The 27,433-nt window shown below is 41.6% G+C and overlaps 1 protein-coding gene across 30 annotated transcripts in view; it reads left to right on the forward strand.

Annotated features, from left to right (window-relative positions):
- The window catches only part of KCNMA1 (potassium calcium-activated channel subfamily M alpha 1), a 668,230-nt gene that overhangs the window by 145,714 nt on the left and 495,083 nt on the right, over positions 1 to 27,433 (forward strand). For all 30 annotated transcript variants that reach the window (XR_013543877.1, XR_013543878.1, XR_013543879.1 and 27 more), the window contains exon 2: positions 16,925 to 17,089. Coding sequence is in view for 27 of the 30 variants with exons in the window: in XM_072995024.2 (XP_072851125.2) it covers positions 16,925 to 17,089 (165 nt within the window). In the remaining 3 variants the exon portion in view is untranslated. The remainder of the gene's footprint in view (positions 1 to 16,924; positions 17,090 to 27,433) is intronic.

Here is a 27,433-nt window from a genome sequence, read left to right on the forward strand (position 1 = left end):
TCCTCTGCCCCTTCGAAATCCAGTTTGTACTTCTGGGAGTTCTCGGTCACATACTACTGAAGCCTACCTTGTAGGATTTTGAGCATAACCTTGCTAGCATGTGAAATGAGTGCAATTGTATGGTAGTTGGATCATTCTTTGGCACTGCCCTTCTTTGGGATTGGGATGTAGACTGATATTTTCCAATCCTCTGGCCACTGCTGAGTTTTCCAAACTTGCTGGCATATTGGGTGTAGCACCTTAACATCATCATCTTTTAAGATGTTAAATAGTTCAACTGGAATGCCATCACCTCCATTGGCCTTGTTGTTAGCCAGGCTTTCTAAGGCCTACTTGACTTCCCTCTCCAGGATGTCTGGCTCAAGGTAAGCAACCACACTATCTGGGTTCTCTGGGAGATCCAGATCTTTCTGGTATAATTTTTCTGTGTATTCTTGCCACCACTTCTTGATGTCTTCTGCTTCTGTGAGGTCCCTACCATTTTTGTCCTTTATCATGTCCATCTTTGCACCATATGTTCCTTTAATAGCTCCAATTTTCTTGAACAGATCTCTGTTTTTTCCCTTTCTATTATTTTCCTCTATATCTTTGAACTATTCATTTAAGAAGGCCCTCTTGTCTCTCCTTGCTATTCTTTGGAAGTCTGCATTCAATTTTCTGTAACTTTCCCTATCTCCCTTGCATTTTGTTTCCCTTCTCTTCTCTGCTATTTGTAAGGCCTCATTGGACAGCTACAGTGGTGCCTCACAAGATGGGCGCCCCGTTTAACGACGAAACCGCGTTACGATGACCTTTTTGTGATCGCAAAAGCGATCGCTTTACGATGGTTTCAATGGGGGGATTTTGCTTGCGATGATCGGTTCCCTGCTTCAGGAAGCCATTCTCATAAAACGACGATTTTAAAACAGCTGATCAGTGGTTTCAAAATGGCCACCGGGTAAAAAAAAATGTCTCCTTGCTCTTTTCTGGGATGGATTCCTCGCTGCACAGGCAGTGAAAATGGCTGCCCTATGGAGGATCTTCGCTGGATGGTGAATTCAAGCCCCTAGGAACGCATTAATCGGGTTTTAATGCATTTCTATGGGCTTTTTAATTTCACATTACAACGTTTTCGTTCTGCAGCGATTTCGCTGGAATGAATTAATGTCGTAATGCGAGGCACCACTGTACGTATAGACCTAACTTCTGGAATTACAAAGGGGCATATCTTATATATTAAAAAAAGAGAATTAAATTGAAATAAGGGAGCATTAATCAGGGTAAAGGCATAATATGGTGTGGTATTTTTTAAGGAAAATTGAAGCTAGATAGAAGGTTGGGGTTAACAAATAGTACATAATGAAGATGCATTAGATATGATATTGTTATAGACAGGATAGAAAATGTGGAGATAGAAATGTCTAAAGAACTATTCAAAGAAAATCTGTATAAGATGGTCTAGATCAGGCTTGTCCACCCTGCGGCCCGTGGGCTGCATGTGGCCCAGGTTGGCTCGTAATGTGGCCCACTGCAGTTTTTTATTTTAAAAGAAAATCCAAAGTTTCAAGTTACATTGCCGGCACTTGCAGCTGGAACACGGCCGGGGTACGTCACAATGGTAGGGGGAGAGAGAGAGGGAAGGAAGGAAGGAGCGGGAGGGGAGGGGAGGGGAGGGGAGGGGAGAGGGGGGCTGCGTGACTGCATTGTGCCACCCCGTCAATAGGTGGACCCCCTCCCGGCCCCATAAATCCACCGGAGTCGAAGCTGGCAGCCTCTGCTGTCTGAGATCGCAGCTGCCGGTAAGCACGCTTGGAGCGGGGCTGTGGAGGAAGGCTAGGGCTTTCCAAATTTTCGTCTTCTAATGTGGCCCAGGGAAGGCGAAAGGTTGGACACCCCTGCTCTAGATAATATCTATTACGTGTTAAGAACTTACTCAGTTATCATTGGTATAATTTACAAAGTTTGTCAGTTAAATTATCTCAAATTATATAGATTTGGAACTGGAATGACTTTAGAGGATATTAGAGGATTTTGAAAACATTGTATACTATGAGAGTAATATGATAATAGCCAATATTGTATACTAAAGTACATACATGAACAGTTTGAATGATTGGAAGATGTGTGGAATTTGGTCGGACAACTGGGAAGACATCAAGACACAAAAAACAATGCAACATGATGTTTGATAAGCATGAACCGAATGTAGATAGATTGAAAAACCAATAACATGTATTTTTTAAAAAAGTTATATTGCTGAAAGCAATTAGTCCACCCCACCCCACCCCCGCAACTGAAATGACAGTGTACCACTGGTGGGTGATTCCTGAGATATTCTCTCAAATGTGTAGGGGTCTTTCAGAAATAACATGGCTTGTGCTTAGGAGGATGTTTTCCAGAAGCCTAATGTGTATGACAAATTGTTATAATTTACTTATATGCACCAGCAGTGTACACATAGTTCTTCCCTCCCCATTGTATTCTAAAAACCACCCTGTAAGATAGCTTTGGCTGTGAAGTACTGACTGACTAAACATGTCAAAGGAGCTTTCTGAGTAGAGATGGGCATGAAATGAACCACAAACCAACCCCCCCCCCAAGGAACCAGATTAGTTCATCGTACATTTCCTAGCACAGCTCAACGGTCCCATCCTCGGAGGCAGTGGGCCCAGCTTCCCTGCCAGGATCCAGGTCCTTCCTCTGCCGTGTGCTCATCTATCAGCTGGACAGCAGGTGCATGCTCAGAGGCAGTGCCCAGCTCCAGGAAGCCAAGCCATGGCTTCTGAGCATGTGACCACTGCCCAACGGATAGGGGGTGCATTTGCAGAGGCAGTAGGCCCGGCTTCCCTACCAGGAGTTGACTGCTGTTTCTGAGCATGTGCCAGTGGCAGCAGCAGCCAAGGAGAGGCAGGCAGTGGTGGAGGGAGCAGGAGAAGGCAGCTGCCCCCCCCCAGCAATGGACTGGAAAAATGAATTGTCAAATGATTTGTTTTTCCGTGAGTTCATGACGGTTCATGGTTAGCCATGAACCACAAGCCATCACAAAACACTGGCTTTCTGGTTTGTGCCCATCTCTCTTTGTGACTGAGAAGGGATTTAAATTTGAGCCTCCCGGTTTCAAATCCATCTCTTTAACCATTGCACTATACTGGCTCTTTCTAATCGTTAGTTACTATATAAATGACACCAAGGCGATAATATATTGGTAGAAAAACAGTGTGAAGTTTAATGTGCTTAATGTGCTGCTTGATTTGCATACTATAAAAACCACATGAATTAACATTCACATTTAAATATTATGCAGATTGGACTTGCAGATTGCATATTACATTGCCTGTATTTGAAGAACTGGAATGTGTGAACCAAGTCCCTGTTTAAGGCGGTTCCCTTCTTAAAGCTTTTTCTTAATACTACTGGATGTGCTATGGCACAACACAAAAGGGTATATGTAAGTGCCTAGATGCTCATTTAAGGATATTTTGCCATGTAGCAGAAGAGTGACTTCTGATAGGCTGTTCAGTGTACTACACAGAATCATTGCTGAAGATTTCCTAAGTGCAGGTGAGGAAAGCTGGGGTTTAGAATGCTGTTAAACCCAGAGTATGCCAATGAAAATGAAGTCTGGTAATTAGACACCAGCATCTCTTGTTGAAAGGCAGTCAGGTGGTCAGGGTGAGAAAGACTTTTGCATCTGAGTTTGGCAAACCATTATCAGCTGCAATAGTTTGTTCTGAGCTAAGTAAACAAATGATCCAGCTCAATTTCTTGTTATTTGTGTTTAGGGTGTGCAGTGTATCAAGAAAAACAACAGCAACAAAACCAAAGAATCATTCTAAGGAAACCGAGAAAAGATGTGCCTCTCTTGGCCTCTACTGCTTTTAAAAAAGAGTTGTCTGTCACCTTTGCCAAGGATATTGAAGTGACTAAAATATCATTATTAATTATGTATCATTATCTGTGGGAGGTTAAGCATTATCAAGGCTATGACAGTAGACATCTACCAGAAAAAATTCTTGACATTTGAAGGCAAGTTTTACTTTGTCAGACAGCGCAGCCATTTGGGCTTAGGTGAAGATAGTGAATCCTGGTGTTTTCATATCAGATTGCCAAGATGCATTTTTGTTTATGTTCATGTGCAGTTTCTAAGTTCATGTGTGTCCATACTCAAAATACCGGTGGTTTTGATCAATAATTGCTTAGCTAGTAATTTGAAGTATGCTGTTTCAATCATCATAATCACTTTTTGTATCACATAGCTCTTTGGGCCTCTGTATGGAACAGCCTCTTTCTCTGCAGGAGTCAGGTTATCTTCCTCTCATCATATCTGTGAAGATTCTCAGTCATTCAGGCCAGGTTATCTGGAGGTTGAGTCATAGCAACTGGACTTCTTATTAGGTTGAACCATTTCACTACTCATCCAAGTAGCTTCTTCAGTTTAAGGAGGGTTGGTAGGAGACCCTTGATATATCCTCCATGTTGGTTTCACTCCCCCTGGTCTGAATAGGCTCAGGTTAACAACCCTCTTCAGACTGAAGAAGCTGTACTTGGATGAGTAGTGAACTGTTTCAACCTAATAAGAAAGACGTCTAGTTGCCATGACTTAACTTTCTTTCACCATTTGAAAAAGTTTTCAAAACCTCCGTGCTCCTCATACTGTATGTCTTCTGCTGTCCAAAAGTGCTCACAGGAGTCAGGATGAAGCAGCTGTTCTAGATGGCTAGTCGAAGGACCAATGAAATAGGACACTGTTGAAGTTGACCAGACCAAAAAAATAAATAAATCTGCCAATATATTTTCCTGCATAAGCTTCTGTGAAATGTATGCTGCCTGTGTTTGCCCCCTTTAGTTACTGATTAACCTGGAACAATTACTACCTGGTTTAAATTCTTACAATATCTATTAACTGATTTCCATAACCTGTATCCTGCCAATCTTCCAAAGCATTCTGCCAAAAAATAACAAGCAATGGTTATTAAGCTATAAAGGACTGAGCCAGCTTTAGAGCTAATTGAATAAAGGCAAAGTCACAGTGAGAAAATAACAATTAAGTAGCATTTGGGGGAAGTAGGAGAAATCTAAATCATGTGCTAATTAAAAATCTCAGGTCAACAAACAGTTTTTTCACCTTTTTTCTTTTATAATCTACAGGGAAGAGTAAATGCTTAGTGTATTTGGGCAACAGATTTCCAAAATAGTGCGGACACAGCTTGAGACAACCATGCTCTAGGTTCCCACTATGGTTAGGAAGCAGATCCCAAGACAGGCCATCATTACAATTTTGCCTGGTTTTTTTTTTTTTTTTTTTTTTTTTTGGGCCTGGCATCCTCCAGGTGTACTGGACTACAATTTATATCATCTACATCTAGCATGGCCTTTGGCTGTAAAAGCTGATCTAGTCCATAAACAGGCATGCAGAGAAGTAATGGAAAGAAATCCATCCATTTCACATTCTGCAGCTCTGTGCATATAAAGCCAGAATTCCTCTTAATTTCCGCAATAAGTTAGAATTTGAATGCAAAGGAAAACGTAGGCATAACTTTGAAATACTAAAAGCACACAGTCCAGTGTTGATGTTTCTGGGCAATTTGTTAGTGAACAGTAGAAGCTGTCTTGTTTGATGAAGTTTCAGATCCAATTCTCCTAATACTTTTAGAAACCAGGTCACACAAAGGTAATGCCATTTTTGATGTTAGTAGTGCCTTGACTTAATATAATGAAATATCTGTTTCGTCCTTTCTCAACTGCAGTTTTATAATTGAATGGGGGCTTTGTGGAATTAGTTTTAATAGTAAATGTTCTGACTTTCCTAATAAACTGGGTTAAGCAAGTAATGTCCCAGTTTACAGCAGAGAGGAAAGAGCTATACAAGAACATTATAGAGGTTAGAAAACTTATTTTCTGGACTCCGGGCTGTGATGCTCGGAGATCTGGGACTAAAAATCCAAAAAAGTAACTTGCCCTAGTCATGCCTATTTCATAAAGATAGTACATCATGACTTGAAACTTGGCCTGAATTCACATAATATCTGACCCTGCACGTCTGTGAATGTGAAAGTAAATATTCACAGGGGAATAGGGAAAACAGAATATATGGGTTGAGGAGAGAAGCAGAAATATATGGGTTCTCTTTGCTGAAAACAGGAGTTAAAATAAATGCAAAATGAATATAATCAGAAAAAGCCTGTAGTATTAGAAGAAAATTTGCCTAGTCTAGCATCTTTTTTTCGGCAATGGCCATCCAGGTGTTTCTAGGAAACACTACAGCAAAGGGTAAAATGCAACTACCTAATCACTCTCCTTTATCCTCAAGTGAATTATATTTGGGGCAGACTTCCTTTAAAACTGGAAACTCCATGTAGCTGTCACAAGTGGTGGAACATCAGCCACTAAGTGATTCATATGTAAAATACTATAGCTTCAGTCCTGTACCCACTTAGTTAGAAGTAGGTGCCACTAAGTCAAGGCTGCGACTACATTGGAGAGCTGAATTGCAATGATTAGGTTTTGCTGTGATTTGATTCGCATGCCATATTACATCTGAAATTGCAATCAGTGCTCACACAGGGGCTGCGGATTGATTCAGGAGGTCACCATTCATACTTATAGCAATGCAAGTAGCATTCCAGCCCACAGCCCACCTTCTTTCCTTACTTCCTCTAGTCCCACCTCCGCCTGCCCTTTCTTTCTCTGGTCCTCCCTCTGCAATCCTTTCATGTTTCTATGTGAGAAACTTAGAGCCGGGGAAGTGAAGAAAGGTAGTGATACTCTGGTTATTGACCTGTTTGTTCTGATGTGTGAATTCTAGGGATAGGTGGGTGAAACTCCAATGGAGAGTGTGTGTATGTGTGTGTGTGTGTGTGTGTGTGAGAGAGAGAGAGAGTGAGTGAGAGAGAGACAGAGACAGACAGAGAGAGAGAGAGAGAGAGAGTACACACATGCATAGATTTAAAAAATGTTAGAAAATGTCCCACAAGGGGAAACAGCTGAGACTTTGAAATGCACATGTGCACGCACACACACGATATATTGGGATTCCCTCCCTCCTTTTCCCTATTTGCAAGCTGAGTGCCCTGGCTCTCTCTGTTTCCATCTGAATGTTTGCCAATGGTCCAAAGCACTTGAAACAGTGGGTGGGGGGAATGTAAATGAAAACACCACCAATGTCCCTGCCCTCATCTTTACAAGAATGTCTGCAGGGGGGAAAGCCTGATTAAATCATCTTGGCATGAAAAAGTAGATGCCCTCTGGAGCCAGAGGAAAAAAGCCTCTTTGGCAGCAAAAAGGCTAGAGGGAATCAAATCAGTCTTGTACATCATGCAGACAGTATCATATACTTCAAATTCACCTGATTTATAAGCGGAGCACATCCTGCTGTATATGACAATGTGGTTGCACTCCAGGTTTGATTCACTCCCATGCAAACACATGGACAATCAGACTATATGAATCAATATACATTTTGGGTGCCAGTTTTCTCAAATAACCAATAAATTACACAGCTTTTGAATATTTTATAGGAGGAAAAGGTGTTTTATTTTTCATTAGACTGTGTTTTCCACTTGACCATTTGTTTCCCTTTCTTCACTAAGAAGAATAATATTTTCCCCACGGGTGTCGATAACTAATCCTTTCAAACCAGGGTACAGAATGATGTCTGACATCAGTGCAACCTAATAAGGACACATTGCATTCAGAGGGAGGCTGCTGCTGGTAACCCAGTTTGTCAGACTGAAGCCTTAGCTGCTAGGTGACATTTGATCACCTTGAGCTTTATCTCCATGGTGAGCTGATTTGTTCATTCCTCCTCCTTCCTCTGCCTGTTTTAAACCTTCTCTGCTGTCTTTCATCTTCTGACATTCCATGAACAGATGCAGTCAGATTTTGAATTCATCCATGTGAGCTCAGCAGACATCCCACCTACATTTACTCCCTCCAGCATGCCTTGTTTTTCTAGCCGACCCCCCCCCCCCAACACCTTGAATGACCCTGGTCTGTTTAGTGGCAACTCAGGTTTACATATACATACCTGATGCTTTCAGTAGCATCTCAGAAACAAATTGTTGTCATGCTATTCAATCCTGAGATCTTGTTTCTCAGCTTTAGTTTAACTAGAGCTTTCAGTTCCAGGATGAAGTTATTCCTGTGCCAAAAAGATGCAATCGTACTAGGACACTGAATTATTTAGAGTTCCGTTTAGCTGTGTGCATGTGCTAAAGCAGCAGTAAGCAGCATAGCCGGTTACCCTGTAGGCAATAGCAGCTGTTATATATAAAGCGAACGCTCTCCTGCCTCCCACCTCCAAGGCTGAGACATTATGGAAGTGTGGGGGCAGTTCTAAACCTGCTGTACAGAGCCATTAATTAGGCTCAAATCTAATTTTATATATATAAATAAAGGTTACATCGGTATGATGTAAAGATTAGTGTGAGCACTAAGGGTCCCAAATTCAAAGCTTATCTTAGCCTCTACACAAAGTATTTCTCCATACTTTTGTTTTCCCTAAGGTAGGGATGGACAATTGTGGCACTCCAGATGGATCTGAATTACATCTCCCATGATTGCTCACTATTAGTTAACTTGGCTAAGCCTCATGGGAGTTGCAATCCCACCCATGTCTGTATCTCTCCATTAACCTGTCTGTGTTTAAGACTGTGTACGTACCTGAGATGCACCCTAACCCTTCATCGGTTAGCTGAAGTTAGCCATAGGAAGTTACACAAACCTTATGGAAACACCAGTAGGTTTCCAGCTAGTGGGTCCAATCTGTTTGAGATTGGATTTAGCCCTGTGATTTTTAAAATGATTATGAACACTTATTTTGGCATATGAAGAAGAAAAGAAAAATCTAACAGTAATATTTTAAAGCATGCAACAAGCTCCTATTTCAGCCGGGTTGCCTCCAAACCCCTTCCCCCCTGCTTTCTGTCTTTTTCTTCCCCATAAGCCTACCATCTACCCATTAAGAAAAACAAAGAATTTCACATGAAATATACCAAAAAGGAAGGGAAAATTTCCCTTTAGACTGAGTTACAGCATTACATGTGGGTCTGTGGGCTATGCCATAGTGAAGAATTCATAAAAACTGGGGTTTGTGGTAGAATATGAAGAAAGTGAAGTCAGATGGCATCACACAGATGTTCTGGGAGACAGCTTTCCAGTTGAGGAACAGCATTGGGGGCAGGAGCGCGAGAAGGGATTTTTGAAGTTCAATAACTTGGATTAAAGGTCAGTCCTGTGTAGGTGAACTTGATGTACTGCTAGATGAAGGAAGATCTGCATTCAATTCTCTGCTTTGTTATGAGATTTACTGAGTAGCATTTGGCAAATCACAGTCCCTTATCCTAATCCATCCATCCATCCATCCATCCATCCATCCATCCATCCATCCATCCATCCATCCATCCATCCATCCATCCATCCATCCATCCATCCATCCATCCATCCATCCATCCATGTGCACATATAGAAAACAAGAGACTGAGAAAGGGGGAGGGAAGGCAATGGGACACAGAGAGGTATATGATTGTTTCTGTTATCTGGATAATTCAGTGATCTAGGTATCTGGCTTCAGAGCCAGAGGTTGGGAGTTTGATTGTTCACTGTGCATGATCCATAAGGCTCCTTCCAGTTCCAGAGTTCTAAGATAGTCTTTAAAGCCACCTTAAGCCTTGGGAAGAGAATGATATAAAGAAGCATCCAACCAGTTAAAAATACTCTGTACATCTCTATTAACAGGTACTCTTTGGGCTTGGCACAACTCCAAAATGAATCTCAAGCCATGTAAATTTAAACCTTCTCTTCTGATGAATATGCTGTGTCTCTCTGCCGTTTATAAATGTAAAAGACAACATCGTACCAAGCAGTAGATACACCCTCCCACTTCACTCTATTTATATGTTCTTGTCATCAAGCAATTAAAATAATGAATACTTTACAAAACAACAGGTAAGCAGCCTGCCTGCATAAAGATAGTATTAGCTTAAAATGTACCTGCCGTGCTTCTAAATAAGGCACCAATTAAAACTCCATCCTAGGTCTGGTGAGACATTTATTGTTTCTGACTCATGGCTGGCTGCAGCATTATTTTATCAATTCTCTGGGGTGATGAGAAAGTAATAACATGTCAGACATGCACCATTGATAAATAAGGAATCCAATTTTTCCACGAAAGCCTCGTGTACATTTGCAAGCAAGCTGCAGTGGAGGAAACCCCCCCCCCGCCCTCCATTCCTTTTCCATTCCCCACATCCTGTCAAATTAGCAGTTGTCCCCTAGATTTATGAAAGTCTTATTCTCCCCTCATAGCATCCTTTCTAGGATGTTGTGTGCAGTCCTGCGCTAGCTTACAGGTTACTGTTTATCCCCAATGAATGAAACCTTTGAACACTGAAGAGTTGTCTAGAATATTTTCTAGGGCACACACTAATTTCACACACAATCCCTGTTGGATTGAAAAGTGTTCTCATTAAGGACACTGATCAACTACCAAGAAACCTTAGGGTGCCTCAAGGACAACCTGAAAAAAAAACCACTGCTGAACCTCCAAGTAGGATGTTTAGTGAGAATATGTATGTTGGTTTCAGAGGAATGGTGTTTCGTTAACACTTTCTTTGTATATCATTTGTTGCTGTTGGGTCAGAATAGAGGCGATCATTTGACAGCAGATATAGATTTTGTCTTTCAAGTAGTTAGTTATTGACCAAGGTGAAGGACGGCTCCCTCCCTGCATTGTAGCATCTGGCTGAAAAGAAATTAGCATTAATAGCAGGCAGGCAGGCAGGCAGGCAGGCAGTAAAGCATATGATTCATGTGTAGGGCACTTAATGCAAGCCCTCTCATGTCTTGACTGGGCTGAGAGCCTGAGAAAGACAGGTCTTTGAAAGCATGAAGCCCCCTATCATTCAGGGTAGGCCATACTAAGCAAGTGGGCCATCACTCTGATTGAGTAAAGGCAGCTTCCTACTCTGCATCCTCTAATTGCTTCTGTTCCTTGTTTACAGCATCTTTTACTCACAAGAGTTGTTCTTTTATGGGACAAAATTTTGTTAAAGGTTTTGTTAAAGAGTTGTATTTAAAGAAATAAGATGTGCAGTACAAACTGGTGCATGCTCGCTCAGAGGAAAGTCCCCTGATTCTGGTAGGGTTACCCCAGCCCCCTCCCAGTATTCACACATAGGACTACAGGACTTATGCAGGACTGGTGTTTTGGAGAGAAACACTTTCCTTGTGTGGACCACTATGTTTTCTGATGTTAGTATTCCACATGGAAACTGCCTAAAAAGGTTCTGAAGTAAAGCTTAATTCCTGCCGTATCATGAAAACAGCTGTTTTCTCAATGCCCATGATGAAAAGGAACAGGAGTATTGCTAGGGAAAGGTAGGCCTAGAAGAAACCATGCTTCAGAGCTGCATAGTGATGATTTTGCTCTCCTTTTAACCACACCCGAGGGGTTCAACCGTGCGAGAATGCTGGCTTGTCACTGTTCCAGAACTGCTTATTTTTAGGCATTATTCTCATGAGGTTCTCTGTAAAAATAAACAGTGGCACAGTACAGTAGTAACCATTCTGCCTCACAATATGGATGAGACTGTGAGTTAATGTTGATTGGGAGGTGCTGCCTCTCTGCGTGTTCTGGGAAGCTGTGATACATGGAGATGCAAGGCGGCATCATAGACTTCAGTTGTAATAAGCATATTGTCATTTTAGAAATGAAGCTGTAGTTGGAAAAAATATTTTGGGAAATCTTAATATTCTGTCAAAAGGTGTGTGTTTTCTATGTAAGAAGTTCAGTTTTGAATAGCTTCCATTTATTGTCCTGTGTAACCACCTCAGCTTGGAAAGGAGAGGCCCATTTTAGTTATCCTCTAGTTGGAAAATAAGGTCAGTCACAACAATACAGCCCCCTGCTCCTTCTCTGCCTTGATGTACATCTTATATGGAGAGTATTGGGGAAGTGCATCAGGTTTGGGTAAAGAAATGTCTGTGTTTCTGTGCCCCACTGAACTGCTGAAAACTGGGATGACTCAGATTTTTAGTTAGCTTTTGAAAGTACTGTACCCAGCAAAGGGACCAGACAAACCTCGGAGGGGAGATTATTCCAAAGATGAGGAGCCACTGCCAAGTAGGCCCGGTTTCTTGTTTTTTCTTTACCATCCTCCCTCAGCTTTAGGCTCCTCAGCAGCACCTCCTGGCTAGATTGAGTGATACGGGTAGATCTATGTGGGAGGAGGCGTTCCGCCAGATATCAAGATCCTAAACCGTTTAGGGCTTTATATGTACTGTAATCATTAAGACTTTGAAATCAATGCGGAAATGAACGAGCAGCCAATGCAATGTGGCCAGGGTGGGAGGGATATGTTGATGTTTTCTCACCCCACTGAGAAGTCTGGCCGCTGGATTCTGCACCATTTGGAGCTTCCGCATCAATCTCAAAGGTAGCCCCACATAGAGCGCATTACAGTGGTCTGATCTCGAGATTACAAGCACATGGACCAAAGTATGTTGATTCATGGTGGCAAACTAGAGAGGAAAATAGTTGCCCTCAAACCCAGCTGGTGGGCTTCCTGGTTGGTTAATGTGGGAAATGGAACAGTGGAGCAGAAGGACACTAGGTTTGATTCCACAAGACTTATTGAATATTCTTATGTTTACAATCCCTTTTTCAGACAGAGAGGTTACTCCCTCATTTCAGTTTTTTCCCCCAAATAGTTTTTGTGGGATGTGTCAATGATGAATGCTGCATGAAGAAAGTCTGATTCATCGTATCTATGTTTATGTGATTATGAAGGCTGTACATAAATGAAAAAGAAAGATGACTTTTGTCCTTGCAACAAATGTTGATCGAGGGGGGTGGGGAAGGGTTACTTAGTATTCATCTGAATTGTCATTCATTTATCCTGGAGGGTTGGAACCTTTCTCACTTGTAGAATGAGTGATGGCATATTTTGAGATGAAATCTGATCATGGACAGTCATTCTGAAGTGTGATGAAACAACTGGGAGGCATATTGAATATACATTCTGAGCCATTTGTTTTCAACATGGTGAATGTGTGTTCAAATTAGTGCTGTGCCAGCTGACTCACATTTTTAGTGACTTTCAGTACCTATGTTGCTTTTGTGGGCTGAGTGGATGGGGTGGCAAATTACCTACTGTTAAGTGATGGGGTGGTCTTTTCTCTCTTTTAAACAATTTCAAATAATGTATTTCAAGTTACAGCCCTTAATACCCTCAGCAATGGCAGCAAGTAACAATATAATGTTAGTTCGGGTCCACAACAGAGAAACAAATATGGCTGCCTTCATTGTATAGATCAGTGGTTCTTAACCTTTTAGAAAGAAACGCCCCCTTGAGCCATTGAGGAAGTTATCATCGCCCCCTCCCTGCGGTGATGATATCTTTCTTATTTATTTATTTATTTATTTATTTATTTATTTATTTATTTATTTATTTATTTATTTATTTATTTATTTATTTATTTATGACACTTAAATCCAATGACCCCTGAAAACAAAATTCAATTCCAAGAAAATGAAATGCCCCCAAAAAGTAACATTTAATGATTTAGTTGCAAGTGAATTTTAAGATGCAAAAAGAAATATAAAAAGGGCATAAAAACAAACCACAATGCAGGAACTAAAAATTTCAAGACGAAAACTCTGAAACTAAATTAAGATTGGAGGAAAATATATATTCATGCACACTGTAAAAAGTCTGCAGCCATCTTAACAGGTTTGGCTTGCTCCAGCGCCCCCTACCGCCCCCTTCTGCTCCAGCACCCCCACGCCGCCCCTTTTCGTTCTACCGCCCCCCTGAAAAATGAAATCGCCCCCTGGGGGGCATTATCGCCCACGTTAAGAACCACTGGTATAGATTAATGACTATTCAAAAACATTTCACCTTCTCAAAGAACAAAGATTATTTGCAGTCTAATTTTTGTTATCAATTTGAATGAGACAAATACCGGACTGTCTGAAGGAGTGTATCTTCCTTTAAGCCCAGGACTTTTGTTATTTAGGGTAAGCCTTTCTCTTAGTCGCCCTACTCTCACAGGCACACTTAGGCACATTTCATTTAGACATGAGGGAGGGCCTTCTTGGTGGCTACTTCCTGGGTGAGAGCCCTCTTCCATAGGAAGACAAGCTGCTTCACTATCTGCCCACTTCCTGCCAGGAGGCAAAAACCTTTCTATTTTGACTGCCCTTTGTTTACTGTCTGTCTGTTGTGGAACAGTGTGAATTATACAGTTTCTTCTCTTGTGGTTGCAAAAATAGCACAGTGGTTTAGGTCTCTTGCTGTGAAGTTAGAGGTTGGAAGTTTGATTCCCCACGGTGCCTCCTTAACAGGAGCTGGACTTGATTATCATTAGGGTCTCTTCCAGCTCTGCAGTCCTCAGGTTATTATTATTGTCACTGATGATGTTGTTGCTGCAGATTATTTAGCTCACTGCTTTTTAACATGATAACTTATGTAATTATTTTAAATATTATAATTCCTTTTTTAACCAAGCACTGTCTGTTTCATTTCATGTCGTGAACTGCCTTGGGTCATGCAATAGCAGAAATATGGGGTGTAAGATAAGAAAATAAATAGCCTGTAGAGACATGTGAGGATGTCCAGAGGTAGGGTGCTGAAGAAAGGATGCAGAGTAGTATGTGTGGAAGAAGAGGCAGGAACCAGAAGAGGAGGAGGAGGAGGAGGAGGAGGAGGAAGAGGATGAGGAAGCAGCAGCTTGAGGAAAAGGAGCGAAGAGACATGATACTGAAGGAGGAAGAAGCTAATAAGGGGGCTCACAACATTTGGACCAGGCTTGCCCAAGGGCTGCATGCGGCCCAGGTCAGCTCGTAATGCGGCCCAGTGCAATTTTTTATTTTAAAAGAAATTCCAAAGTTTCAAGTTACACTGCCAGCGCTTGCAGCCGGAATGTGGCCGGGGCATGTCACAACAGTAGAGGGGGAGAGAGGGAAGGAAGGAAGGAGGAGGAGGGGAGAGGGGGGCTGCGTGACTGCATTGCGCCGTCCCCGTCAATAGGTGGACCCCTCCCAGCCCCATAAAGCCACTGGAGGTGAAGCTGGCAGCCTCTGCTGTCTGAGATTGCAGCTGCCGGTAAGCGCGCTTGGAGCGGGGCTGCGGAGGACGGGTAGGGTTGCCCCCCTCATGCGGCCCAAACCAAACGTATGTGTGGCCCAAACCAAATTTTCATCTTCTAATGTGGCCCAGGGGAAGGCAAAAGGTTGGACATCCCTGATTTAGACAATAGTATGCATGCTGTGCAGGAAGGATTAAGAGGGAGTTTTGCCAAGAGATAGGCTTCCTAAGGAAAGCTGGAAGAAGACAGCAGTGCAGCACGAAGTTAAGGAAAATATGGATGTGGAGTCAGGCAGTAGGAGAGAGAAGGAGTTCAAAGGAAAAATAATTTGGTCAGAATTTTCATGCAGGGCCTGTGGACAGAAGGAGCTGTGTTCTTGTGCTGAGAAGTAAGAGACAAGCAAGGGAAGTTTGCTGGGCTGGTGTTTCTGGGTCAGGGAACCAAGGGACCACTGAAATTGCTAGAGCTGAAGTGTAGACTGTGGTAGCATTAACAGAGTGCAGACTTCTGTCAGTTGTGGCCTCTACCGCAGCATTATGTTCTGGCAACCTTAGGAGGGAAGAAGAGAGGGAAACGAAATCCAAGGCTGGGACACTTGAATTGTACTTACAGGTCTGACTTTGAGAACTGGGTACAGCCTTCCAGCATTCCTCTGAATCATCTCTGCTAACCGTGACTGAAGAAGATTGGACGTAGCATCTTTTTACTAGCACTGCCCACAAGAACTGAATGAGAATGGCAGTGGCCAGTAATGAGACAGCCAGCAAAGGCAAAAGGCTTTTCTTTGATCTTCTTCTTCCTCCCACCCCACTCTTTGACTCAGTCAGGACCAGTGCTTGCAGACAGAGAGGAGTTCCTTGGATTCATCACACAGCAATCTTTTAAACAGGGCTCCTTGGCAACCTAGCAGCTTTCTGGAAGGCTGACAGTTCTGCATTTCATTCCTGTTAAGTGTTTTAGGTTTCACACACTCTTGGATAAGTACTTCTAGAAACCACAGAATTAAAATAATACATGACTAATATGCATATTTTAAAATGTAAGTTAGTTTTGTCTGTGTTCATGTTTTGCATCCAAGGCTATAAGAATATATGGCTACATTTGGTAACAGACATTCTCAGTGCCAGCTATTTTGCATACAGAATTTGAGAAAAGAAGATGACACCATGAAGTCAAAAATACCAAACAACCTTGGAAAAATGCTGCCTATTATATACACTGTATGCCAATAATTTGGGTATGAGAAACATCAGTCCAGTCTGAAAAACATACAGCTTAGGCAGTTTCATGGGAGGGATCATAAAATGTATTATGGATGCTATCCTTTTTGTCTCTAGCCTAATCTAAAATTAGACCATTACACCATTACGCCACACTGTTCATTTTGCTTCCAAGTAACATCCCCACCCTTCCAACTAAGGTCAACACTTGTAAAACTGTGGCTGCACCATTGAGAAAGCAGTTACTACTTTTGTTTGTTTCCCACTATGCTATGTGGTCCTGCCTGGATGAAAGTTCTCTGTATTAAAATTCACATTGTACATTACAGGAAATTGGCTTTGGAGGTTGGAGTCCCCTCACATAAAGCTAGGATGAGCATAGATCTTATTAGACTGAGGGAGCACAGGTGGCTTATTGCAGAATTTCTGAGACTTGCTGTCTGTCCAGCACTTGTCAACAACAAGATTTTTCTTTCAGCAGTAACTAGAAAGTAACTTAGTTTCCTTTTGGTTTCCTTTTGGGGAGAAGAATGTGATTTCCCCACTTACCATATGTTATGATTGCAGTGGCTATTTATTAAGTATTCTCTTGCTGTAACCAGTGTCTTTCTAACTGCTCCTCTCTCTTCATTTTATAGGAGGCCCAGAAGATAAATGTCACTGCGGAAACCCAGGCAGACGGCGACTTGAAACCCACAGATGAGAAAGAGGAAACTGTGGCAGCAGAAGTGGGCTGGATGACCTCTGTTAAAGACTGGGCAGGGGTGATGATTTCAGCCCAGACCTTAACCGGCAGAGTCCTTGTAAGTTTTCTCATTCTTACTTCAGTTTCTCACCAGTTTTTTCCCAGTGGTGGCTTCAAATAGCTAATATAATCATTAAAAGTATGAGAAACTGACATAGACAATAATATTCCTCTTTGGTAGCTACCTAATATCAGGTGCAAACAAATGGTTTCACATGCAAACTCCTAATAAAGGATGAACCCTACAAACAACGAGGCTATTACTTGATGGTATTACTCATTAGAATAGAAAATGTGGTCACAGGAATCACTCTCAGTATCCATAAGTATCTGAATTGTTAGCAAGCTCAAAGAAAGTAAAAGGGGCTTATCTTCCCAGAAAATATTGGCCCAAATCCTGTTGATTAGTTATGCCTGTGGAAGGCAAAGGATGTAATTTGCAATGGCTTCTCTCTGGCATACACCATTCTGGTGGGTTGAATGCACTTGAAAATCCAAGTGAGGATTTGTTAATTAGTAGCAAGAAGCCCATAGTACCGTATATTTCCGTGTATAAGATGCCCCATGTATAAGACATGCCCCACTTTTCTAATCCAAAATTAAGAAATCTAAGTGGGCCTTAGCAAGTGTAGGGGGAAAGGGATAAAAGTGTTCCAGAATTGCTTTGGTCCAGCGGTGGGATTCAAATAAATTAACAACAGGTTCTATGTCCTAATGACCATTTTAACTATACCAAAATATATACCGAAAGGTAGTTTAATAATTCATGCATTAAATACTGCAATAAGAAAAGTAAAAGAAGTACAGACAACTAGATTATGTTTAAAGGAAGATTTTTACCTGACAAACAGTTATTGAAGATATTTCCCTATTGCTGTTTTATTTATTTATTTATTTATTTATTTATTTATTTATTTATTTATTTATTTATTTATTTATTTATTTATTTATTTATTTATTTATTTATTTATTTATTTATTTATTTATTTAATATCCCGCCTATCTAGTCACTTAAGACCACTCTAGGCGGTTAGATTGCCCCTCCTCCTGCTTGGTCTGCAATCCACAAAGATCTTGCAAGGGGAGTGCGAGGCGTCTACTATATTTTGTCCTGTTTCTCCCCTGCCTTCTCCAAGGGGGTGTAAATTGGGAGGGGAGCAGATGGGAAGTCGGAGTGGTCTCGAACTTGCCCCCCCCAGCAAGACACATGGGCTCTTTCTGTGCTTTCCTGCGAGGAGATCCCCCTCTTTCCCCAAGTCCTTAAGGCACCCTTTTTTTAAGGGTGGTGGTGGCAAAGGTTTTCCTTTCTCTTCCCCCAAGAAGGAGAAAGGGGGGGGCTTCTGTGAAATGCTTGGCAGACCCTATTGGTGGGGGGAGGAGGAAGAATAAAGAGGCTCTCCTGCCCCCCACAAGGATCTCCCCTCTCCTGTTTCTGCCCCATTGAGGCTCCGCCCCTTCTGCTCCTCCCCTCCACCCGCTTTGTTCTCACCCCTCCTGCCCCCGCCCCTCTTTCCATTCAGGAAAACTGAGAGCTATCAAAGGGGGAAAGACCACTTTGTGGGGGGGGTGGATGGGCTTCCTCACGAGTTTTCTGCCAGAGGACAAGCAAGGAGGTCAGCAATAGGGGATCCAGGCCTGGGGTGGGAGCTAAGGAGTTGCAGAGAGATATTTTTAAAAATATCCAGAAAAAAGGCTTCCTCCCCAGAGACCATGCAATATGGACCGGGCCCCTCCTCCCACTGCAATGCAAGAAGGCCTTGCTGGGGGGGGGGAGACGTCTATTTATTGTTTTGTGTGCCAGCTCCTCTTCCCCCTTCTTTCCCCAGATCCTACAGGCACCCTTTGGTGGGGGAAGGAGGGGCTCTCGGCAGTAGTGGGATTCAGCAGGCCAGCAAATGGTTCTGCAGAACCGATAGTACATTAGGTATCACTTCTGTAGAACCGGTGCGAACCGGCTGAATCCCACCACTGCTTCAATCCCTGCTTTCCTCTCCACTTGTTTTTGTTCTCTCCTCAGCTTACTTCCGTGTATAAGACAACCCTCAATTTTAGTCTAAATATTTTAGACAAAAGTATAGTCTTATACATGGAAAATACAGTAAATAATGCCTTTTGCCTTCAGCAGGAGTGACTAAGTAACAGGATTTTGGAACAATATGACAAACACATACTGATTATTTTTAGATAAACTCTTTTTATGTTATTTTTACATTAGACCTACTAATCACATTTCTACATTGAATACCAAAACAATAGGTTTATTCCAATGCAGGGAAATGTACTGGCTTGGAGTAGTTGAAGTCATGAATTGTTGTTTCAGCAATGATAAAATATTTACTACAGGCTATCATTTTTGTTGTCATATTTTGTAACTGCTCCAAGCATAACACTTGTATTCATAATTTTGTATTTACGCCTCACTGTTACATTGTAAAACAAATTTGAAGAGTCTGAATTACAGTGTTCTTTCCCTTCCTTTTATTTTATAATGCCAGTTATGCTAATTATGAAAATGTATATAATTTTACAATCTAACCATGAGCAATTTCATATGGAACAAAACTAGTTTTAGAAAAGGCCCTGAATCTCTGATTGAAATTTGCGGGTGAGTAGGTAAAACAGTACTAAAATACTGAGTACTTGAAGTTGTTGATGATGTCTATAAACCCACAAATACCACTGCAGGTCAGTGAAACATATTGTTGTATATGGTGTTATTCTTGTGCATTTATTAAACTGTTATTTCAGTGGAGCATTATCTTATAGTTGAATAAGAAAACCAGAAATGTGGAATTTTGGTGTATGGGGCTTCACTGCTCTTTTGGTTAACCGTAGGTCTTGTGAGATTGGCAGACATAGGGAGAAGATGGAAGAATGGGCAGGAATGGCAGGATATAAACATGGCAACCATATTGCCTCTGCATCAGACTTGCTGGTTTTGTGTTTCTTTCTGCCTGGAAAAGAAAAGCTGGAGGTGCACATTCATGCCCTCCCAGCAGCAAATACCAGTGGATGGGTATAGGCAGTCCCTGCTGCCTTCTCCATGATGCAGAGTTGAGCTGTAAATAAGCAAGGGATTTATTGAGAAACTAGGATAAACAACAAAAACTGAATGGGCTTACACTGTGCCACTACTGAAACTGGGGATCCCTAAAAAGTGTTTCCCTCTCTAAGTAAATAAATAAGCGTGGGAAGAAGGTAATTGTTTGTAGGTCACTGATGCTGGTGTGTTGATAAACCTCTTTTGTCCTCCAGGTGGTCGAGCACACCATGGAGGTGGGGTAGGCAGGGTGTGCTGCAGCAGGGGTGATATATGGTTACTGTCAGCTGGCCTTGCACCTTGCTCTCCTTAGCCTCTGCTTCATTGTACCAGAGCGCCTCAAGAAGATGGACGGCGGATGGAGCAGCAAAAGAGGTGGTGGCAAAAGGCCAACTGGAGGTTAACCTGGCTCTGTGCTGGTTTAGGCCAGGGGATGAAGGGGTCTGCTGGAGGCTTCAAGAGGACCTTAGGGTGGGTTACTACAAATTGCTTCTGGCTGGGGTTCATTTGCTCCCTCACCCCCTTTCCCATGTGCTCCTGATCACCCCAGTAGGAGGGGCATTGCTGTTGTTGGGCCTGGTGAATACGTTCTGCCTCCTCCAGCTGGACTGTCAACTCCACCCACTCAACAGTCCATGGATCACAGTGGCATACCACCTCCTAGCCTTTGCAGCTTTGCTCCTCACCTGCCTCTGGGGCTTCTGCTTGGCAGACCTCCCATTCTGCCACGTCTATAGCATTCACCCACTGGTCTGGCTCGCTTTTATCCACCCCCCCAAAGCACTACTCCCTCCTGCTCCTGCCTCCCCCTCTCGGGCTACTGGATGCCCCCTGTCATGCCATCTGCAGTCTCCCTGAATCTCCACTCTGCAGGGGAATGGCAGGAGGTAAAGTTTGCCAGCCTGAATGCTGAGGTTGAGGGCCTGCTGTGGGTTGGACCAGCCTCGGGAACGGGGTCGTCAGCAGTCCCACAATAGGTTTGTACCCTTCGAACAGCAAATATTTGTGTCTCCAAAATTTTGGTATCCTGGGTCAAAAGCTCTACTTCCCCTACACTAGTTAAAGTTTGTGTTACGTTTGAGATAATAGATATTACATTGTCTGGTTTTGAGCCTTGCCCACAAGGAAAGAATCCTCTTGATTTGTGGATAGCTATTTTGGATGTAGGCCTTGTAGCAGCAAAGCTGTTTTAGAACATGGATGGAAGTTAGATAGTATATGTGGGAAAATGTCTGTCTTCTAGGATACAGAGCTGCCGAAAAGCAATTGAGATTTATTGCCTACATTCGAGATGTAATAACTAGTGTAGTGTAGTGGTGAACTAGAACTCAGAAGGTCAGGGTTGGAATCCTTTCTCAGCCATAAAAACTCACTAAAGGGCATGGAACTGGTAAAACTACTCCTTAAATATCTCACTTTAAACCCTTATTAGGGCCTATATGAGCCATTTTCTACCTGAGGGCATGTAGCACACACAGCTGAGATGTAAACATTGAATCCAAAGTTGTTAGGGTTTTGTTTGTTTGTTTGTTTGTTTGTTTGCTTAGTTGGTTGGTTGGTTTTGTTTTTGGGCATTAAGTGGTACATTTGATTTTTACATTCTTTCCTCCTATGAAAACCATTAAACATTGTTTGCAGTGGAAAAAAATCATTGAACATTATTTGCAACCACAATGAAGCCTGGGCAACAGATAGGGGCATGACAACATGATAAACGAGAAAGAATCCAGTCATATCAGTGTTCAGCATAATCGCTGTGCAAATACTGTAGCATGGTCATCTCTCTTTATGTATTTGTGTGTCTCTTTTTATGATATGTCTGCCTGACTTTATATCTCATTATGCAGATAGCATGGTATTATGATATAAATATCAGGGACTTTTAAAGAGTGTAATAAGATTGATGCTCTTGCCAGGATCTATGGTTGTCTTGGATCAACTACAAATAATTGGAATTAGATTAACCAGCAATGCAGTTAACAGTTTTTATAATAAACAGCCTTGTAAGACATACTGGCATCTTTATCACAAAGAGCAACAAGTCTCTGTTTAAAAAGAGCTTACTTTAAAAAATAATAATAATTTTTTGAAGGCAGGGGATGACAAGTCTAGTTTCAGTCCTTCCTTTCTTGATAGAATTAATGTAACTCTAGTCCATGTTCTATGTTTCATTTTCTGAGTTTTTAAAATGTTGCATTGTTTCTCTAGTAGAGGATGTATCACCATACACGAATAGTCTATTCATTTGGAATGACATTTTAGTTGCTTTGTTTTATTACAAACTAGACTTATGGATATTTGTGCTTTCTTACAGTACAAAAGATTTGAAAAGTATCCAGTTTTCCACATTTATAATTTGGAACATTCTCAAATACAAGTTTTAAAAAATCAGTGAAAGATAGCCTTAACTGATAGCCTTAATTATCAAAAGGTAATCTAATTAAAATCATATCTGATGCTTCTCTTTCCAGCTTTATTAGAACTTAAAAATACACAATCGCCCCAAACAGAATGACACTCATTCAATTCATTCTTTATATCTACTTTTACAATATTACAAAAAGTTCTTAACAATACATTTTGTTTTTCCTTCCAATTAGAAATGCAGTCTGCCTTTAGATACCATTTTGGATCTAGCTCACAGTTTATGTGGCCATTTCTTTCAGTGAGATGTCTAAATAAAATGCCAGGTGAAATTGAGAAAAAAGTTATTGAAATCTCGGAAAAATATCCAGCCTCTGGTTCTTTCCGACATAGCATAATGTATTCCTGAAAGGTCTTATCATTTCCCCCCAAGCCAACTGCAGAAAATTATATTTTTATTGAATTAAAGCTTATGGGGTTTTTGTAGGTCAGTTACAGATCAAAATTAGATCAGCGAGAGTGACACATGAAGAAATTACAGTACCTTTTCATACTGTAGGCCACAGTCTAAATCAAAATCAATCTCCCACATTCACCGTTAAATAACCTTTAGGAAGTGGTTCACTGAACACTTCTGCTGAGGGGGGAAGAAAAAATGGCAATTGATTTTTAGTTTGGCATGCTTGCACAAAGAAAGCTGTTGTGTAACTGGCTAAAGTTATTTGCCAAGCGAGGAAGAGAAAGTTAGTAAGATATGGAGTGAAGATTGCTCTAAAATAGGAAATGTTTCTTTTCTGTCCTACAAATCTCTCCTATTTCACTCTAGTCTGTTTAGGCATTTTCTTATAAAGGACTCCAATGAGGGTGGCCAGAGCAGTGGAGTGTCAAGCTGTTGTTGCACAAACACTGTAGCCCCTGGCATCTTCCTTCATGGGTGGGGAGGTGGGGAGAATCCCTTGTCTGGCACCTTAGAGCAGGGCTAGGCAAGAGCCACTTGCAATCCCCAAGTTCAAGAAATCTCCATGTACACTCCGAGGATGAATGTGATAATTTTACCATGTTTTTGCCTCCCTCCCCATAGTTCTAGGCATCCCCACATCCCCAAATGCTTAATGTCATTTATTTGTTTGAACTTTAAAGGGTACAAAGGAACTTCTTCAGTGAGAAACCCCAAGTTATATAAGTTTTTTTTAAATGGGTGTCACAGAGATGGAGGCAGCCATCCAAGGTCCTCTTGGCAAAGCATGACATTTTATGGCTTAAAAAACTTCTAACAGCAGAAAAAGGTTCATGGACTTAGAGAAACAAAATTAGCTTCAAGTCTCCCCAGAGTAGATCACCCCTTATTGTTTGTTTTTATCTGCAGGCATTTATTGTCTTAATAATTCACCCAGGGATATTGGCAGGAGAAAGAACAAAAAGTTCCATGTACTCACAGTTCTGTATAGATCAGAACCAGCATATTTTTTTTAAAAATAATAATGACCGGTTACATGAACAGAACTTAACTGATTCATACCCACATCAATGACTAACTAAATAGCAGACTCCATTGCTACCTAACTGACAATGTAACTCTGACCAATCCTTGATTAACAATCTGACTGGAAAAAAGGGCAGGAAAATAAGACTTAAGTAGAGAGGTGTGGCTCTCTTCAAAATTGGAGGCAGAGGGAGGACAATTGGTTGCTGCTGGATTGTTTGACAGTCACCCTGTCTCGGAAAGGTCCCTCCTAGCCAAAACATTTTAAAGACAGCATAGAAAGGTTGCAGTAATCCCAACAGGTCCAGTGGTAGATATGTGTAGCACCCCCCCCCCGATCTAGGAGCATTGCCCACCTCTGCCTTAGAGAGTTGCTGCCAGACATAGAAGGCAGGATTGGATATGGCACAGAAATTCACAGCATAGCCACAAAATAAGTGCATCTTAATGTCATGGGCTAAAGAAGGATCAGTCCCCAAGTCACACACAACCCAGCTGTGACCTGCTGTTTGACCCCGTCACACTCATTGGAAATGTATAATGGTAGCACAGCTTTGATTTCCTAGAGAACTGTTTGAGTAGAAAAACTGAGTTGCAGGAATGCTGAAATTCTGCTCTTAAACATGGTAACAAATTTGATTATTTTGGTAGTTTTACACAAATGGACTAGGACCTTCTAGTATTAGCCACTGTGACTATATGTCTGACAAGCAGTTGCAAAGGAGATGGGTACTAGCACTCCTTAAGGCTAAAACTTCAAACACATGAATGGAGTCAAATATGAGATGGCAGGAAGAGTGCAGGGGAAAATATGGAACAAGCCTGATAGACTGGAATGTGTTACTGTGGCTGCCTGACTTCTGACACATTGACTGCCAATTTATTTAACTTCATGCTTCTAAGACACTGAAGAATAAAACCTCCATTCTCATAATGCACTGGAAAATAATTTCTTTCTTAGCCCCTCATAGATTCATGCAAACTTTTCATAATATTGTGGCTTATATACAAAATAATCTGTTGACTCCTTCTGTGGACAGAATGTTTTTAGCGGTGCTCTTGAAAAGTCCCCCATCTGAATTTCTTCCTAGATTTCAAATGCCCTGGCCTTGTTTAATTTGCACAGATATTCTAATGCATCTCTGATCTACCATTCTTCGTTGGGATTTCCAGTCATGATCCAGAGTGCTTTTTTCTTTTAATCAAGGCATTTTTGTGCTTTTGCGCCCTGGAAACCTGCAAGGAAAAGCAAGGCATGAAGTGAAAATGAGGGTGGGGTGGGGTTATCTGAAGAAGCAATCAATTCCAAAAATTATTGCTTCTGCAAATTAAGCCAGCATGTTGACAGAGGAAGGCAGGGTGGAGAAATAACCCACGGAACAGTAATAAAATAAAAAAGGGATGTCTGCTCGTCCTTAATTCTGTTCATTTTCACATTACAAAAATTAGAAAGCTTGTTAGCAAGCAAATGTGTGAAAATTATTTAAGACGTGACATCCCTTGCCTGGGCAGCTGTCAAAACCAGGAACAGTTTGTTAAAGCTAAATTAGTTCGGAAGCATGTCCAAAGAAAGCTGTTGAAAGACAGTAACATTCCAGATACTTTTTATAATTTGATGTCTAGAAGAGATAGCAATTTGTTTTTTTGTATGAAATATATATGTAGCACTTAATAAAACTCCAGGGGGAAGAGGCTGCTGGATTCTGCCCTGTGAGTTGCTAAGGTGTTTGTTTAGGGGGAGTGATCTGAGGCGTTGGATACCCTGCTTCCTGACCACCCTAAGCAAAAGTACAGAATGGCAGGCGTCTTATTGGGTGGGAACAGTATTCAAGTCGCTTTATATACTTGAGGAACTTCTAGGAAACACTGGCTCATAATGGTCTGGTCATTTTCAGCCCCACTGCTACTCTCATTGGTGCTTATAAAATAGGAAGGCAACTGTTTCTGTGTGTAATATTTTTCTCACTGCAACTGAAGCAGGGACAAGAAAAAAGAGAGGTGGGGGGGGTGTCTCGTGGAAAGGGACAAATTGCCCATTCACAAATCCCCTGATATGAGAAGTAGCTCCTTGAATGCCTAGACAGAACATCCTGTCTTTCCCCTAAAACTTCATTTAAAAATACAATTCCTCCTCCTGGTTCCTGGCCACATGAAACTGATGCATGGAGAAGAAGTCACATATAAACGATGCTCTGGCAGTTGAAAATTCTTCAGGCTGCCCTGGAGACAGACCAAAATGTCTGAAAGATATGTGAGAGCGACTGTCTCTTGGTACACTACCCTGATCCTATTTCCCCTTTAGTGTCTGATATTCCTGCGTAGTCAGGAGGGGGCTTAGTTGGGACAATTAGCTGTACCAGATGCTCTGTCACGAATATAGTGGAATCCGCATCACAGTTTGTTATCTGCATCTTCTGTGGCTGGTAAAAGCAGAGGAGCTTGTGAGGAGGAAGAGTGGTAAAAATATGATAAAATAAATTGAAACCACAGGGGAGACACACTCAATGGACACAAGGTGTTCACCTCTACATTACCTACAGAGAGTCCCAGAAAAAAACATCATCTGTTTCCTGTGGATAAAGCAGTTCTGAAGGAGTGGTTTTGAGGTCATTTTTCATAAGCCACATGATTTGCATAATTAAAAAAAAACATTTGCCTAGCAAATACATTCAACCCAATCTTAGATTTGTGGGACTAGAACATGGGGACACTGCTGACTCCACCCTTCAAATAGCTTTATGGTTTCTAACCATAATTGCTAATTTACAGACCTCAAGCAGTCCCAGCTTGGATTGAAAATCATTTAGAATTTTAAGCATTGAAACAGAATATCTACCCTTCTCTCTGACAGAATCTCCTCTGATTACATAGAAGAGACTGGTTAGAAGGGAAGTCTAGCTAAGCAGTTCACTCTGCCCTGAACATGACCAGGAAATTCCAGTCCATGTTCAGAATAGAGCTAATCAAGCACTAGCCAATAAGTCCGCCCTGTTGCCCATTCCTTCACACCTGCTTCAGAGATAAAAAGAGGGGGTCATCTTTAAAAGTGAAGAGAGGCCTGTTGGAGTGGGATGGGGCGCAGCTCTTTCTAACTGGAGTTAGCCTCAAATGAGTCTGAGCTTGGTTCATGATCAAGCAGCTCTTTTTCTTGGGTTGAGTGTATTTGTATTCTTTATCTTCCCACAAAGCTTAAATGTATATCACTATTGGTAATCATTAATATCAAAGTTCATATTCACTGACAGTGAAATTGCTTTTTAAACCTTTGAATTAACATGTATTTTCAGTATAGCTCCTGGAATGTTATGTTTATTTAGCATATAGGACAGGCATGCCACATTCTAATATGACATGCCAGTGATATTGCCAGTCATATCATATTGGTGTAAGAGCTGTAGCAACCAAATAAGATTGTGTAGTGTTTTCTGCTAGGAGTTGTTCACTGTATTTAAACGTTTTATCTTACCCCACTGCTGTAACTCCTGAAGCAGTGGAGAAGTCATTCCTTTTTCATC

This window comes from Pogona vitticeps, chromosome 3 (genome assembly GCF_051106095.1).
Source record: "Pogona vitticeps strain Pit_001003342236 chromosome 3, PviZW2.1, whole genome shotgun sequence".
Classification (NCBI taxonomy): domain Eukaryota; kingdom Metazoa; phylum Chordata; class Lepidosauria; order Squamata; family Agamidae; genus Pogona; species Pogona vitticeps.